The 17321-nt window shown below is 38.8% G+C and overlaps 1 protein-coding gene across 2 annotated transcripts in view; it reads right to left on the bottom strand.

The window, feature by feature from the left end:
- Nucleotides 1–17321, bottom strand: part of SOS1 (sodium proton exchanger, putative (NHX7) (SOS1)) — a 150778-nt gene that overhangs the window by 112528 nt on the left and 20929 nt on the right. For both annotated transcript variants that reach the window (XM_088941527.1, XM_088941526.1), the window contains exons 10-12: nt 8090–8134; nt 7562–7617; nt 6352–6536 (exon numbers count right to left, since the gene is read on the bottom strand). In XM_088941527.1, coding sequence (XP_088797653.1) covers nt 6352–6536; nt 7562–7617; nt 8090–8134 — 286 coding nt within the window. The remainder of the gene's footprint in view (nt 1–6351; nt 6537–7561; nt 7618–8089; nt 8135–17321) is intronic.

The following is a 17321-nucleotide window of genomic DNA, read 5'->3' as shown; positions in this document are numbered from 1 at the left end:
GGAACATTTGATCTTTTATTGCTTGAATGAAAGGTTGTTTGACATTGTTTACTCAACTGACATGTTTGGCACATGAACTCTGACACTGAACACGACTTAAATAAAAGTGGAAACAAACATTTTATTATTTCGAAAGAAACATGACCTAAACGACTGTGCCACAACAAAATTTGACTCTTATTTGACTAACTATGCGACTTAGAGGATGACACCGAGAGACCAGCTTTGTTGTCGAGAATGTAGAGACCGTCCACTAGGCTTCCTACCAATCGTCCTCCCAGAAGTTAGGTCCTAAAATACACATGAGTCAGCAAAAAAAGCCACACTACAATTCAATGAGTTTGTAATGCTACTAATTGAAAGCAAGTTTATGGAAAGTTGAGGGACATGCAATACACAATTCAGGTTGAGGCCATGGGGAAGGGATATTGATCCTTGACCTACAATGGAAGAAAAAGAACCATCTGCAAGTCTCACTCTATCCATTCTTGACAAAAGGCTATAAGACTGGAATAAGTTAGGCTTACCGGTCATGTGATTTGAGGCCCCTGAGTCAATGATCCAAGGGGAATCTGTGGGAGTGACATGGAATGCAGAAGCCACATTACCTGAAGTAGATGCAAAAGAAGTAGAGGGAGTACCAGTGATTGAGTTGTCCATTTGCTGCAATGCCCTACCATAAGATTCCAGGGGCTCTCTGAATGAATTCATTATATCCTTCTTGGGGTCAGACTTATTAGGGCGGTCCCGGGTACTACCGGCAACTTGAGTGTCTGGAATTGCCTCATGTGTTGTGCTTGTTCTTTTCACATGACCTTTACCCTGTTCTTGATTCTTTGCTGCCCACTTGGGTTTCCCGTGGATGTCCCAACAAGTGTCACGTGTATGTTGTAACCGTCTATAGTGGGTACAAAATAGTTTATCTTTATCATCTGCCTTTTTAGGATCACCTTTCTTTCCTGTTGAGTTGTTATTCATCGCAGCCGAGGCAACTGCTTTCTTCAGATTGGACAAGGGAGTATACTTCGTGTACCATTGGCAATTCTTTGCTTCCTAGGATCTGCACCATCAATGGTTCATATATGAGGTTCAGCCCTAACAAGAAAGCAAACACTCGTTGCTGAGAGACCAGCTTCCTGTAGGCCTTAGCATCATCATCGTTTTTCCACTCTATGGCCTGATAATGGTCCAACTCCTTCCATATGGAGGTAAGGGCTGAATGATATGAGGACAAGCTACGGTTTCCCTGTTTACATGTTGAGGATTCAACTTGCAATTGGTACACCTTGTCGTAATGCCTTTGCTCAGAATAGGTAATTATGGCCTGTTCCCAGATCTCACTAGTGGTGTCTGCACACATAAAATTCTTTTTCACATCAGGTTCCATGGCTGCGAGGAGCCAAGACATCACCATACTGTTTTCTTGGTCCCACTTATCATGTTTGGCCTTCTCACTCTTGGGTTCTTTCACCCTTCCATTGATGTAATCAGCCTTACCCCTTGCCGTTACATAGAGTTTTACACTCTTAGCCCACTCCAGGTAGTTCAGATCATTCAAGGGGGTAATTGGGATGGGAAAAACCATGTTTTCACCTCCCATACCTGCTGTGTTGCGGGTTGGTGTATTCCCCGATGAGGTTAATTCACGACTTGCCATTGAATACTACAAAAAAACCAGTCCAAATGCCACCCAACAGCACAGCCGCCACAACTAGAATGTGGCAACTTAGGGTTTGCTCCTAGAAGGTGAGCAACAAATTATTGAAAATTGCTGAGAACACGGGGACTAGTGCTGAGAATAAGGGTTCAGTCAATACAACGTCCAAACGGAACAATAAACAGTCCGGTCATCGGTTCAGCACCACCAATACAAACATTACTGTCAGTCTGAATGTAGTTCCCCCACTCTAACCATCCAATGTCCAAACTAGTAATCATATAATCAAGGCATGAGCCCTATGCACCATTGGATAAAGAGTACTGAGAAAAACTGAAACAAAAAACGCACCTGTTCAGAACTGGATAACCGAGGAGTTTGCACCATCAACACCCTTCTTCGATTAGGGTTTCATTGCACCAGCACCACCCTACAACCAGAAACTGCTAGGGTTTCTCAGAAAACCGCCACTAGGGACCACTAGGGTTTCAGCAGAAGTAGCTGCCAGAACATACTAGGGTTTCTGCAGATACAGCCGAGAGAGGACTGAAAACAAGCTGCAGCTAGGGTTTCTGTAAAGGTAGCCACGTCCAATCACTTTTAGAAAGGATGAAGCTAGGATCGTAGGTCTCCTCCAACCCAGAAAGCCTGCTCTGGTACCATGTGGTCGCTCGTGGTGATCGAGAGGGGGAGAGAGAGAGAGAGAGAGAGAGAGAGAGAAAAAGAAAGAGAGGTACGGATGAGAGGAGAAAAAATCAGTACTGGCTGCCGCCAGTTTTCTATTTATATTAATCTTTATAAAAGAGATGAAATTACAAATATGCCCCTGGCGGCATATCCTAGGATAAGAACAATAAGAAAAGAAAGAAAAAAAGGACTAGTCGCTGAAACTGTCCTACTAACAGCAGTTATAAAGAACAATTAAGCCTTACAACAATATCCATGGGCCATCCTCCAATGGATCACCAATCTTGAGTCTCCTTCCACCACTACCAAGGTGATGCTAAGAGCTATTGCAAATCTCAAGCCCACCAATAAGGCATGGATTTCTGCATCAACAGCCTCCACTTCCCCAATTGGACCACTAAAAACCCAAATAAGGTCACAATTGGCTTTAAAATGTGGCCTCAAATCCCAGCCTATCTCCCAGTGGCTTAATGTCCTGCTGCTGCCATCAAACTGTAAAATAAACTCAGAAGGTGGCCTTGGGGATAACATGGGACTGATGGAATCTATACCTCAAGAAGAGCTCAAGGCTTCCTTCAAGCTTCTCTCCAAGTCCCCAATAGAAATACCTCTGAACTGTTTATCAACTCTCATCTATAACTTAGTAAGAAACTGGATTCTTCATCTCATATCTTCTAAGGTGGAACTCTTTCCCTCAAAGAGTCTCTTATTGCGCTTCTCCCAAATGCACTACATAACAGAACGAATCACAGCTCTCCCAAACATAATACCTCATTTTCCTAACTTGCAACCAAATGATTGATTAAGGAAATTCTCAACCAAATTAGGAGGCATCCAATCGTAGCTACTATTACAGAAGAAATCAATAAAAATTTTCTGAAGAGTGCAGGTTATCTCACAGTTGATCAAAAGATGGCCACAGGATTCCCCATCCTTCATGCACATGAAACAAATATGAGGAGCAATATACAATGACCATTCCTCTTACTTAGAATCCTGTCAGAAGTGTTGATGCAGCAACAAGAAGCCTCGCAAACAAAAAAGTACACTTTAAGAGGTACCACAGAAAACCAAATCTTTTTGTTAGGGAAAGAGGGATTCAGAGAGCCTGCCACCAAGTTAAGGAAGAAGGATTTAACAGAAAACTGGCCATTAGAAGAAGGCCACTAAATTTTCTTACCAGAGGAAAGAGGGGTAATGAACACCAAAGAGAGGAAGGAAAGAAGCGAAGAGATGTCCTGGGATTCAGCATCTGTAAGGACTCTATGAAAATTGAAGTTAAAGGAGAAATCATGATCCCCTTTAATAATAACTGAGGAGATTACAGCCTCCTTATTTAAGGTATTTAAGGTAAGGCCAAAGAAGCTAGAGTAAGCAGTCAAGAAAGTTGTTTATGTAACCAAAGATAGGTCCTGAATTTGATTCTATCGCCATTTCCTACACTAAATCTCAAGAAAGGGGAAAAGAGGTCAAAGTAGGAATCAATACCTTTCCAAGGGATGAAGAAGAGGTTCTGTTGAGACAGAGGTTGATATCCCATCAATTCCTATTCCTTCCATACATACTCGAGATTACAGAGGCCATCAGACTAGGTCTTGCAAACTACCTGCCAATTAAGCAAATGATCTCTCTGATCACCCTGCTCCATCCCACAGGAAGTCTCTTTGGAATTTTTCAGTCTAATATATATATATATCTCATATGCAACAGATGAAGGTTATATTTTTTCTTTTTTTATTTGTTTTTTTTTTTATGAGGATTGGCTTGTTTATCCCCTAGCATGTTTTTCTTTAGGCCAGAATTGCTATGGTGCTTTTTTTATTTCTTCCTCTCCTATTTTCCATCAGATGTGATTCAAAACTAATAAAATCAATAGAATATTTCAGAATAATGTAAAAGAAATCAGAGAAGGAGGAAGATGAGAGAAAAAAGGAGAAAGAAAGGAGGAGTTCAAAAATCTCCACTTTCTCCTACTCTTATCTTTTATAAAACATACTTATGTTACATAATTTACAAGGAGGCCCTTAAGTAGGCATCCACATCAGCACTAAACTTAGAAAAACATAAAAATAACTAAAGGCCCATAAAGAAAATGCCCAATAAGAAAACATAACATGAAAGAACTAATAAGAAAGACACTAATGGGCTAGAGCCCATTTGGCCCAGTCTCTCTACACCATCCTACTTATTTTCTAATTTTTCAGACCATTATCTCAGTCTCAAGGCTGGTTGGACGTATTGTGGAAGATTTTCTATCTTGCTAGGGTTGAAACTCAACCAGTTTGTAGGATTGGTTGATGTTCCAATTTTTTTCTCCACATGTAACAGTTTTCAAAGGCCACTCTATGCTGGTTGTTTGTCAATACCAATTCCATTGATTAGTTGATTGTTTGTTTGCTTGGAAATGATTCAGCAAACCCTGTGACTGGGTTTCAATCATTGCATGTCTGATAAATTGATTTATTTTCTTTTACCTTGGCTGCAAGTAAGATTTACAAAGCTAAGTCTCCCAAGCATGTTATAAGAAGTGTAACACTTTATCACTATTCACCAACATTGGATTATATTGAGATTCAGTTTATTGTTGTGAAGCTTGATAGAACAAGTTATTGTTAGTGATCTCAGTCGCTTAAAATGTTTGTTGATTGAAAAATTGATTATTATGTCTTTACTTGTAAGTTAAATGCAGTCGGACATTAGTAGTGGCTTCTTGTTCCTGAAGACAACCAATGCAGTTCAGAATGCAGCATCAGAGACATACTCACAAGTTGAGAACTTTGCTTAGACTTATCAATTGAGCCAAAAGATCTCCCATCATTGGCAGGAGGAGAGATTTCATGCAAGTTATTATGCATTACAAGATGCATGTGGGAGGAGTTAGACTACTATACTAGGATTCTTACACCATGTTATGCAAGGCTAATGTAGTGGCATATAAAAGGTCAAAAGGACCAACATATTTCAGTTCTTACCTAGACTTTTATTTTATTTTTTTGACAATAAATAAAAAATAAATAATTTATTAATAGAAGAGAAAAGAGATTATATAAGTTCAATTTGAAATCAAAGTTAAACTGTTTAAAGCTGGATTCGGATATTTCTTTATTTTGAACAAATCAAATCAAATCAGAATGAAAATTTGATCCCTTCACTAATTGAATCAAATTCAGATATCACTTGGTTCAATTTGTTTAAGACCTGATCTGCTCAACTATTTATTGTTTATATTTATATTTTATAAAAATATATTTATGTATAGACTTTTATACCCATCTTGTATCCTTTTAATGTTTATGACATGTTAATGGTACTTTTAAATTTGAAGGAACCTATAGTTGTCAATCCACTCACAAAGTTAGAAACCCTAACCCTTATGCCTATAGTTGTTTTTGCCAACTTGCTTCACTCTCACCTTAATGCCTTCACAATAGTAAGCAACTTCTGCTCTTAGGTTACCTCTTCCTTAAAGGAAGTGAAACTAGCATGCAGTTACCTTCTAACATCTTGTGTCTTGGGTATTCAGGCTTTTTTCTTATTATTATGAGACATCAGAGATCTGTGGAAAATAGCAGAAGGCGATGATAAATCAAGCATGACATTTCCTTTTTATTTTTTCCTATCTACCTTCTGGAATCTATTATTCAACTTTATTCTTATAGGTTAGAGGATCTATACTTCCTTTTATTCTGTGCATATAACATACAAAACCCATGAATTTCATGTATCATGGAAGCATAATGCTTAATATCGATTTACTATTACATCAGATTGTTGAAACTGCATAAAAAATTTAGCCCCATACTCAAATGAAAAATAAATAAATAATAAATGCTTTGATGAGATAAATTCGTTCTACATGTATAACTGCTTAAATTGATACTTCCATGCTAGAAATATGAAGTTTACATACAGCAAAACATAAGATTATGCTAGAAATAAATAGATTTAAGAAATTTACATCATCTAAACAGAATTTGGCAAGATGTTGCAATCTATGCAGGACTTGCCTTAACTGATAGTGATAGTGACAATGCAACAGCCCCTCTCAAACCTGACCATGTAAGAATAGTTGCTTCCTTCCAGTCCAGACCATACCCAAAATACCGTAAAAAGGGATACAATATTCCAACAACCAAGGCCCGGGAGATTTGGACAAAAACATAGAGAAGAATAAGGTATCCCCATGAAGCTCCTGAAACGGAAGAAGGAAATTGAACACTAAGATTCAAATAAATTCCTTAAAATACTTTTGTAAACCAACATCTGATATCTTCCTAATAACTTCAATACCAATAAATCTGACCACTTGTCCAGGAAACTCAATAAAAAAATTATGCTGAATTAAAAAAAAAATGGTTAGGGAACACCAGTTTTGGGTAAAAAACTTAGTTGTGAGACCCACATGGCTTCATTGGCTGCATGCTGCCTTGGGACACTACAAAGGTGCCCTAAGATTAGTTTAACTCGGCCACAACCTCAAATTTTGGAGATCAAATCTATAAAATCAGAACACTAGGGGAACTTCTAAAATTTTGATTTTGGGTCATATGTTAAAACCACTTCGGGTTATTATTGTAATTTCACATCCAAAAATGTATGACGCTTATTTTAGAATTTGGTCCAAACCCATGCCCCCTAAAGTGGGAGCTCTTTGTCGGGAACATGGTTTAAAATATCCCTAATTACCCTAATATTTCCATATCCATGGATAGTGACACGAAATTTTACCAGAATCGACATTTCCCCAATGAACACTACATGCCCCCTAAGAGCTTGCTAATCTAACATCTCTACAATAGTCAACATGTGAAGGTCATAGGATTAGGTTATTATCTTGAGCAATGCTATCCTTGGGAATTTTGGGGGGCTTTCCTAGATATAATTTAAGGGTTTTAATCAGTACCTTGGATCTCAACTTTTTTCCAATATTTAATATTTAGAATAAGAGAAACATATTATTGATATTCCCCTTAAACCTGATTAAATAATTTCTTTAAAAACGATAAGTATTCCATTGAACAGCTTCTCAGAAAGTTCTACCCATCAATTACCATCACATGCTCCAGTGTAAAATCATTTGATGAATTTATGAACCTTAATTCCTAATTCCTTCGGAATAAACATAATGACCATTCATCCCACAAAAATCCAAATAAAAACAATCTATATGCACACATATAAGAAATATAGAAGCAATAACAAGTCATTGGAGACTACCATGGTTGTGGAAATGGTTCTCGTTGTTCAGAACACCTTCAGCTATAACAACTCCACTGCAAGAGCATGAGGATGTGAAGGTCAATCAAATGCATCTTATATACTGTACACGAAATACTGAGAATTCACTATATCATTTCAACCTTTTTAATGTTCAAATAAAAACAAATGGAGCATTAGAATAGCTTAAATTATTCTTTCTTTTCATACTCTATTTATTTTACTTGGGAAGCATCAAAAATGCTAGGGTGATCATGGGATGAGCTGGGCTGGGTCAGGCCAGGCCACCCTTCTTGGCCTACAAACTTTAAAATGATCTTTAATAAATACTAATTTATATTATATGATGCATATAATATATATAATATATGTTATACTTAACATAGTACAATATATAAGGCATATATATTTATGGTTTTAACTGGATCTAGGCCCAAGCCCAGAAACTAAAACACATATGACACAAGAGTGTCAAAAGAACAATAAATTCAAAATACCATGTAACAGAGTACCAAGGAAAATTTTTACCTTAAGATGAAAATTAGAGTATTGGCAATGTATGCAACCATTTCCCTGAAAATAGAAACATAGAAAGATCCAATTATCTCCAAATTCTAAAAGAGCTGTAGAGAAGATTTAACAGACTCGTTCCGCTACTGAAATCTTATACTCTATGCTAGCACTTCAAATTTAATGAGTGACTTTTTCTGTAGGCATTAAAATTACTTCTGCAACTTGTGGGGGTTCTATCTTGGAGTTTATCATCTTGAGTTATATAGGATGAGATTTATGTGACTTTTTCCCTCCTTTTACCCATGAGTTCTTTTGCATAATTGCTTTTATATTTCTACCATATATACTACATTTTAGCATTGGTCAAACAATTGATGATAATAGATCCAAGGAGGGTAATTTGCATGCATAGAAAGTGTTGAGTTGGGCCGATTTCTAGTTATTGGGCCCAGTTGTTCTGTTCTTATTTTAAGTTGTTAAGTTAGGAAGTTGTTGGGCTTTAGGCCCATTAGCTTATGTTTTTTAAGTTGTGACTGTTCAGCTACTTTAGTTTCTGCCCTACTAAGGGAATTCTTGTAATTTTTCATTCTTTTAAGTATAGTATAAAATATAATGAGGGGTTGGCGGCTAGAACTAATTCAATTCTGGTTAATATCCCACTCTTCCTTTCCTCTCTTTTCTTCTCTACTGCTGAAACTCTTCATCTTCTTTTCTTTCTCTTCACAAGGAAATCGTCCTGATTTACAAACAGTGATTTCTACTTGGTGTCAGAGCAAGGCCGAAGGTTCCTTGAGCTGTTTTCTCATGCAGCCCTAGATCGGCCGACTGCATGGTGATTTAAGAGGCTAATCAAAGACCTCAGGTAAGCCCGGTTTTTGGATTTTTTGGTGAATCTATTTTGCCTTGTAGTTGGTCTAGGGTTTCTCATCAAAATTAAGAAAAATTGGAGAAAGGGGGAGAGTCCAGTTTCTGTTGGACTCTTCATTTTTGACCGAGGAAGTGGCATCCAAATTTTTTAGGGTTCCTTGGAGTTTTCTGTAGGGGCGGTTCAAGTCCTGCTTGATTTGGAGGTATCTGGAGAGAGCAACTGCCTCTTCAACCTGATTTAAGGTTCCTTGAGTTTGAGTATAGCCAAATACAACCAAAGCACTTCTAAACTTATCAAATCAAGCTCTAGGTGATTTTAAACCATATATTGACTTCTTCAACCTGCATACCTTTCCTTTTTCCACATTATTGTAGAAGCCAGTTGGAAGGTCCATATACACCTCATCTTGTAAGTCCCCATTGATAAAGGCATTCTTCACATCAAGTTGGAAGAATGGCCAAGAGTATGTAACTGCTAGTGATAGAAGAATTCGAACTGAACTCATCTTTTCCATTGGTGCAAAAGTTTCCAAATAGTCTATGCCATAAGTTTGGGCATATCCTTTTGCAACTAACCTCGCCTTGTACCTTTCTATACTCCCATCAGCCTTGTACTTCATTGTATAAACCCATCTGCATCCAACAATCTCCTTGCCATCAGGCAAATCCATAATCTCCTATGTCTGATTTTTAATCAATGCTTTCATTTCCTCCTACATAGATGTCTTCCACTCAGGTTTGGAGAAAGCCTCACTAACACTATTGAGTATAGACACGGAGCCAAGGGAGGAAAGGAAGGCCCAGTAGGAAAGGGATAATCCACTGTAAAAAAGATAGTGTGAGATGCAATGAGTAATACACTTCTTCCCTTTTTTGAGGGCAATAGGGAGATCAAGTTCATCAGCAATGGCGTTAGGAGCAGGGGTAGTAGTATCAATAGCAACTAAACCATTAGGATGAACAAGAGGCATACTTGGGTCTGTATCAATCAAACCTAGAATCTCTGATGAGCCAATAGGGAGTGACGTGGGTTCCTCTACTGTGGAATCAACCTCCCTATGCTGTCATAGGCACTATTGTGTAAAACACTAAGAGATAAAGACGCAATGGAGGTGGCCAAGTGGGTGAGATAGGTAGGTTAGACATTGGAGTAAACAAAGGAATTGGAACAAGAAGTGGTATAGATTGTTCACTTCCTTCTCTAAAACACTCCCCCTAAGAAGAACCCCCCAAGAAAAAAAGGTGTGGACTCAAAAAAGGTAAACATCCATAGTAACATACCGACTCCCAGAGACTGGATCATAACAACAATACCCCTTCTGATTTCCTACGTACCCAAGGAAGATACACTTCTACGCCATCCAACTTTTAGTGGTGAGGACCAAGAACGTGGACAAAGAAGACACATCCAAACACCCTTAGAGGAATATGGAATGTCTCCACCTCAAGAAAAAAAATTGCATCACCCCAAAAATGAACTGGAACTGTAGAGATCAATATTATGCTTCCACAATATGTATGTTCCTCCTTTCCCACACCATTCTATTGTGGAGTGTATGTACAACTTCTTTAATGGATAACCCCATGCTCCAAAAGGTATGATGACAGGTTTACTGCAAAGTACTCCCTAGCATTTTCTGATCTAAACACTTTCACCTGTACCCTAAATTGTGTCAGCACCATCTGATGAAATTGTTGAGCCAAAGACAGTACATCATCACGGGATCTCATCAAATATATCCAAGAGTACCGAGAATAATCATACATAGATAGAAGAAAATACCGATAACCACCCATAGAGGAAACATGGTACGGCCCCCCACACATCAGTATGAACAATATCAAAAACAAAAGAAAATCTTTTGTTACTTGCTTTAAAGGAATGTCTACAATGCTTTCCATGTTGACATCCCTCACACTCCAAACTAGACAAACTAACAGAATCAAACAATTTGAGGAAAAAATATGCAAAGAAGCAAAAGACAAATGTCCTAACCGATTATGCCAAAGCATAATCTGACCCACTTACTCTAACTCAATACTCCTACTGACATGATGACTAGGAAGCGCATCAAGAAAATAGATTCCATACACCTAACGACCACTCCCAACCGTCCTCTTTGATTTAAATCCTACAAAACACAATGACCATGAGAAAAAATCACATAACAATTCAAATTCTTTGTCAAGTTACTAATTGATAAAAGATTAGTGCTTAGTCTAGGAACATGAAAGACAGAAGGTAGGGTAATGGTATCAGTTATCCTAACAAACGCTTTCCCAGTAATGGGAACATGTGATCCATCAGTTATGGAAACTCTACGCAAAGGTGGTATGAGGTGAAAATGGTCGAAATATTGGTCATATGTTCTGAGGCTCCTGAATCTATAATCTAGGAGGTCCCCCCTTACCTGTAGTGGATATATAATTTGCAATGGCATGTGAACTACCTGTGTGTGCAAATGAGGTAGAATGACTACCTCCTGATCCACCTACACCTTGCTATCCACCAGAAATAGGTTTCAAACTGGCTATATCCTTCTGATTCAGGAATTGTCCTTATCTTTCCAATTTGACCCTCACTACAGCTGCTGCAACAAATTCTAGAAAGCTAGTAGGTGGCCCTAATAAATCACCAGTCACTACCATATTCACATTTCCCTTCTTATTTCTAAGTCGGCTCGGTACAAGGTGTGGGTAAAGCTTCTAGCAAGTATTTCTGGTATGTTTGGGTGTCTTACAGTAATCATAGATCAAATCCCTTTTGTCCTCCTTCCTCGGTTCATTTCCACCCTTATCCCCACTCGGCTTAGGCTTCACCATGCTAACCATAGCTGATTGCTCAAGGCTTGGGCTCTTCATCATCACATTTCTCCTACTCTCCTCTCCAAACACAAAGGCATATGCCTAAGAGAGAGTTATATTGTCTCTGGAAAGAATATGTTGTCGTGCAATATCATACTCAGGGTTAAGTCTAGCTAAAAGGTCAAAAACCCTATTCTTTTCTAGGAACTTCTGATAAGTTGTTGCATACTTGCATCTTTGCTACTTTCCCAAACACGGAATTACACAGCCAAGTCATCACCATGTAGTCTCTTGTACCCATCGGGAATGGTTAATTTCAGGTTTCTTTTCCTCACTAATGAGGTGTCAACGGTATTCAAAAATCTGATTTTGAATTCAAGATTCGACATAATTGAAACGAATTCAAATAATTCGAATATCTAACCAGTCAAATACAAATATCCTATTCATACCAAATAGTTAATCAGATTCGAATTCGGATATGACCTGATTCGCTTCGATAAATATTTGAATTCGACCGATTATTTAATTCTTAATTTCTTATATATAGTATATAAAATTTTTAAATGTTTTATATAATTTATATATATGGTAGTTAAATTATATAATAATTTATATATTTATATACTTTATATAAATAAAATATTTAATAATTACTTAAAATAATTAATTAGTCGAATCCAAATCGAATTGAATATTTGAATATTTAAATGGATCCGAATTCAAATTTTAATTTTCAATATCCGTCGGATATCGGATTTTTTAATCAGACTCGAATTCGGATATTGCTTTATCCGATTCGAGTTCAATCCGCTTACACCCCTAGGTGACATACCCCAATTTCCCACGAGCACGAATGCCCATCTTTGTAGATTGTGACATTCTAAGTAGTTTGTACCATCCAACTTGACTGTCGTGATGGTTCCAACCCCGAAATGGTCTCCAATACCTCCTCCCCCAGATCTCATTTCCCCCGAAAATTTGCTTTCAACTACACAACCGTCCATAACTCTCATAATAGGTTAAGAAATCAATTTGAGATGAAAAAGAAGGTATTTATCTCCTTTAGAAACCTCAAACACCCTCCTAGAACCTTAGAAGCCCCTCCCTCCAAAGATTCCTTTTTCCGTAAGAGCGGGAGAAGAGAGAGAAGAAGTTGTTGCTCCCTCCAAAGACCTCCAAAAATGTTGGGACTTGAACCGCCCCCCTTCAAAAAACCTCAAGGGACCCTACAAAAATAGAACGCCACTTCCTAGGTCAAAATTGAAGAGTCCTACTAAAACAGGACTCTCCCCCTACCTCCAGTTCTTCCTAAATTTGGTGTAAAACCCTAGACCAACTACAAGAGGTTGCAATTCCACCAAAAAATCCAAAAATTGGGCTTACCTTAAGTCTTCGATCAGCCCTTTACCTTATCATGCAATCAGCCGATCTAGGGCTGCATGATGTAGCAGCTCAAGAAATGTTTAAACTTGCTCTAATACCAAGTAGAAAGGTTTGGACAACCTGTTTTGATATAAAAACTGTAAAAAAAGGAAGAAAAGAAAGAGGAGAAAAAGTTTCAGCTAAGAAAGAGAGATGAGAGATAGAAGAGAATGGAAGAAGCTCAGAATTAGGTTTGGCTGCCCCTTTCATTAGATTATATACTCATAAATAAAAGAGAGTACAAAGACAAGTATGCCCTTAGTAAGTCGGCTACTTGTGAGAACTTAAAAACACTCTTAACTTAAAGCATAAACTAATGGACCTAAGGCTCAATAATTCCCTAACTATGCTATGTAAATAAAAAACATGTTATATCAGCCCAAAACTCAACATGTATGGGCCAAACAACTATAGAGAAAGGAATGAAATGTGGGAGGAGTTGTATGGAATACAAGGATTATGGGATGGCCCTTGGTGTTAGGGGAGAGATTTGAAAGTCATTAGATTCTACATGAATCCAACAAACCCTATTACCCAATTACAACTAGCATGACGAGATTTAATGATGTTATTAATCATTGTAAGTTAAAGGAGATCCCCCCATTGCAAGCCTATTATACTTGGTCTAATTTTCAAGATAACCCTCTCCATTCTAAATTGGATAGGCTCCTCTTCAATGTAGGGTGGGAGAACCATTGGATGGATTGGGTGGCTAAGACTTTACCTAGAGTTACCTTAGATCATTGCCCTATCTCTTTAGGTCAAGAACTACTAGGGAATGGACCAAGACCTTTTGGATTTGGGAATATGTGGTTAACTTATCCGAATTTTGTGCATAAGGTTGAGGAGTGGTGGAATAAAGAGTTAAGGGGGGTGAAATGGCAAGGAGTTAGATTTCATAAAAAATTTTGAAAAAGCTAAGATCAAAAATTTTTTAAAAATGGAACAAAAACCACTTTGGGAGGGTAGAGGAACAAAAGGTTTCCTTGTCCCTGATTGAGGAGTTGGATGGCAATGAATCTCAAAGGATTTTGACTAAGCAAGAGAGAGGGTTGAGAAGAGAACTCAAGAAGGAACTAGAAGAAGTCCTTTTTAGAAAAGAGATTTTCTAGAGGCAAAAGTCAAGACATGTATGGATTAAGGAAGGGGATAGGAATACAAAATGTTTTCATGCCTTGGCTAATAAGAGGAGGAGGAAGAACCTTGTTGCTAAATTAGAATTGGAGGGAAGAGAAATCAAAAATCAGGATGAGATAGCTCGATTATTTGTGGATCATTTTAAGTCAATTCTCAGAAGAACTTTAAATGATAGGTTAAGCATAGAATAGACAGGCCAAGATGAGTGAAGAGAATTTGATCTGGATTGAAAGGAATTTTGAGGAAGAAGAGATTAAACATGTGGTTTTCTCAATGGACAGGTCCAAGGCTCTGGTCCTAGGTGGTTTTACCATGGCTTTTTATCAGGATTGTTGGGATATGGTGAAAGAAGATCTTTTTAAGGTGTTTAAAGAGTTTGAAGATAAACACTTAGTAAGCCTTGGAGTCAATGCCACCTATTTCGACTGTTGCTACAATAGTCCAAACAGGAAGAGGAGAAGAAGAAGAAGAAGAAGAAGAAGAGAAGAAGAATGGTCTGTCGAAAATCTTATGGTTAACCCATCCAGTCGACCCCCTTAATCTATATTAGATTCTAATCATGTTTACAAAGACAGAAATGCCCTTACTTAAGTGTGGGGCAGAGTAACTCTAATAACACTGCCACATAAGCAAGTTACTTAATAAACAGAAGAAGACTAAACTACCCCTATTCGGCACATCTTAACACTCCCCCTCAAGCTAGAGAATATATGTCATATAATCCCAACTTGTTACATAGATAGTTCACTTTCTCTGAGCTTAGAGCTTTTGTAAACAAATCTGCCCACTGGTCATTGGAGCCCACATGTTTTGTATTTATCTCTCTGGCAAGAACCTTCTCTCTCACAAAGTGGCAATCAACCTCTATGTGCTTTGTTCTCTCATGAAAGATAGGATTGGATGAGATATGTTGTGCAGCTTGGTTGTCACAGTACAATTTCATAGGTTTATCCATGTGAAACCCAATTTCTTGTAGGAGATTCCTCAACCACACTAATTCACAGGTAGTATGAGCCGTGGCCCTATATTCGGCTTCAGCACTGCTTCTGGCTACAACCGTCTGCTTTTTACTCTTCCATGTCACAAGATTTCCTCCCAGAAATGTGCAATAGCATGTAGTAGATCTTCTGTCACTCACTGAGCCTGCCTAGTCTGCATCTGTATACCCAACTACTTCAAGTTTTCCTCCTGGTTTATACAATAGCCCACGGCCTGGAGCTCCTTTCAGATACCTCACAATTCTAAGGACTGCATCCCAGTGAGGCATACGAGGGTTCTGCATGAATTGGCTCACCACACTGACTGCAAAGGAGATGACGGGTCTCGTGATAGTCAGATAGTTCAGCTTTCCCACTAGTCGTCTATACCTTCCAGGATCTTCAAATACTTCTCCTGTATCACTGCTCAACTTAACATTTGGTTCCCTAAGGGTCTCAGCCGGTTTTGCACCTAACAATCTTGTTTCTTCCAATACATCAAGGACATATTTCCCTTGGCACAGATTCACACCTTGTTTTGACCTGGCAACCTCTATTCCCAAAAAATACTTTAATGTTCCAAGGTCCTTTGTTTGAAAATGATTTTGCAGAAATACCTTTAGTTTACCAATCCCCAATTTATCACTACCAGTGATGACAATATCATCCACATAGACCACTAATAAAATCTTCCCAGCTTCTGAGTCATAGCTGAACAGTGAGTGATCAACCTGGCATTGCTTCATTCCAAAACTCTTCACCACTTCGTTGAACTTCCCAAACCAAGCACGTGGAGATTGCTTCAACCCATAAATTGCTTTCTTCAGCCTGCACACCTTACCACCCTCCCCCTAAGCAACAAACCCAGGTGGTTTCTCCATATATACCTCCTCCACTAGATCACCATGGAGGAAGGCATTCTTTATGTCAAGTTGAAGGAGAGGCCAATCATACATCACTGCCAAGGAAATTAGGACACGAATGGAACCAATTTTAGCCACCGGAGAGAATGTCTCCATGTAGTCCACACCATACACCTGTGAGTAACCTTTAGCAACAAGTCTGGCCTTCAGACGCTCCACACTACCATCTGGCAAGTATTTCACAGTATACACCCATTTACAGCCCACAGCATGCTTCCCAGGTGGGAGAATAGTAAGTTCCCACATTTGAGTATGTTGAAGAGCAGAAAGTTCCTCCTCCATTGCCCGCCGCCATCCAGGTGAACTAAGAGCTTCTTGAACATTGTTAGGTAGGGAAATAGAAGACAAAAGTGAAACAAACTGGCGATGTGAGGCAGAAAGACGAGATAATGAAACAAAATTGGCAATGGGATGGAGTGTAGAACTACGTTTACCTTTCCGTAAGGCAATGGGAAGGTCAAGATCTGAAGGTACAGCAATAGGAGCCATGAGAGGATCCGCAAATGAGGTAGAAGTAGGAGGAGGGGCCAGTGTCGTTCGACGTGTATACACTTGTCGGATCGGTGGTCGTTCAGTGGTGACCTGCACTGGATGAGGAGATGAGTCTACTCCAACAACAGCCTCTGGAACTGAATCACTGACAGGAAGAGGAAGAGGAGGTAAGGGTGAGGACAAGGGTGCTTCATGACTGGAGAAGAAGGGGACAGACTCAAAAAAGGTGACATCAGGGCAGACATAGCACTTTCGAGCAATGGGATTATAACACTTGTACCCTTTTTGAGTCCGAGAGTAGCCAAGGAAGACACATTTAATTGAGTGTGCATCTACCTTGTCTATTCCATTACTCAGATTATGAACAAAGCACACACAACCAAAGACACGAGGAGTTAATGGAAACGGAGATAAAGTGGGAAACAAGATGGAGAAGGGGGACCGACCATGAAGAATAAAAGAGGGCATCCGATTAATGAGAAAACATGCAGTGAGTACAGCATCACTCCAAAACCGTTTAGGAACATGCATGTGGTGAAGCATAGACCGAGCAATTTCAAGAAGATGACGATTCTTCCGTTCAGCCACCCCATTTTGTTGAGGGGTGAAAGCACACGAGGT

This window comes from Nelumbo lutea, chromosome 4 (assembly GCF_056320005.1).
Source record: "Nelumbo lutea isolate HS-2025 chromosome 4, American lotus-T2T, whole genome shotgun sequence".
Taxonomy (NCBI): Eukaryota; Viridiplantae; Streptophyta; class Magnoliopsida; order Proteales; family Nelumbonaceae; genus Nelumbo; species Nelumbo lutea.
Note: the sequence above shows the minus strand (reverse complement) of the source record. Positions and strands in the feature narration are given on the sequence as shown.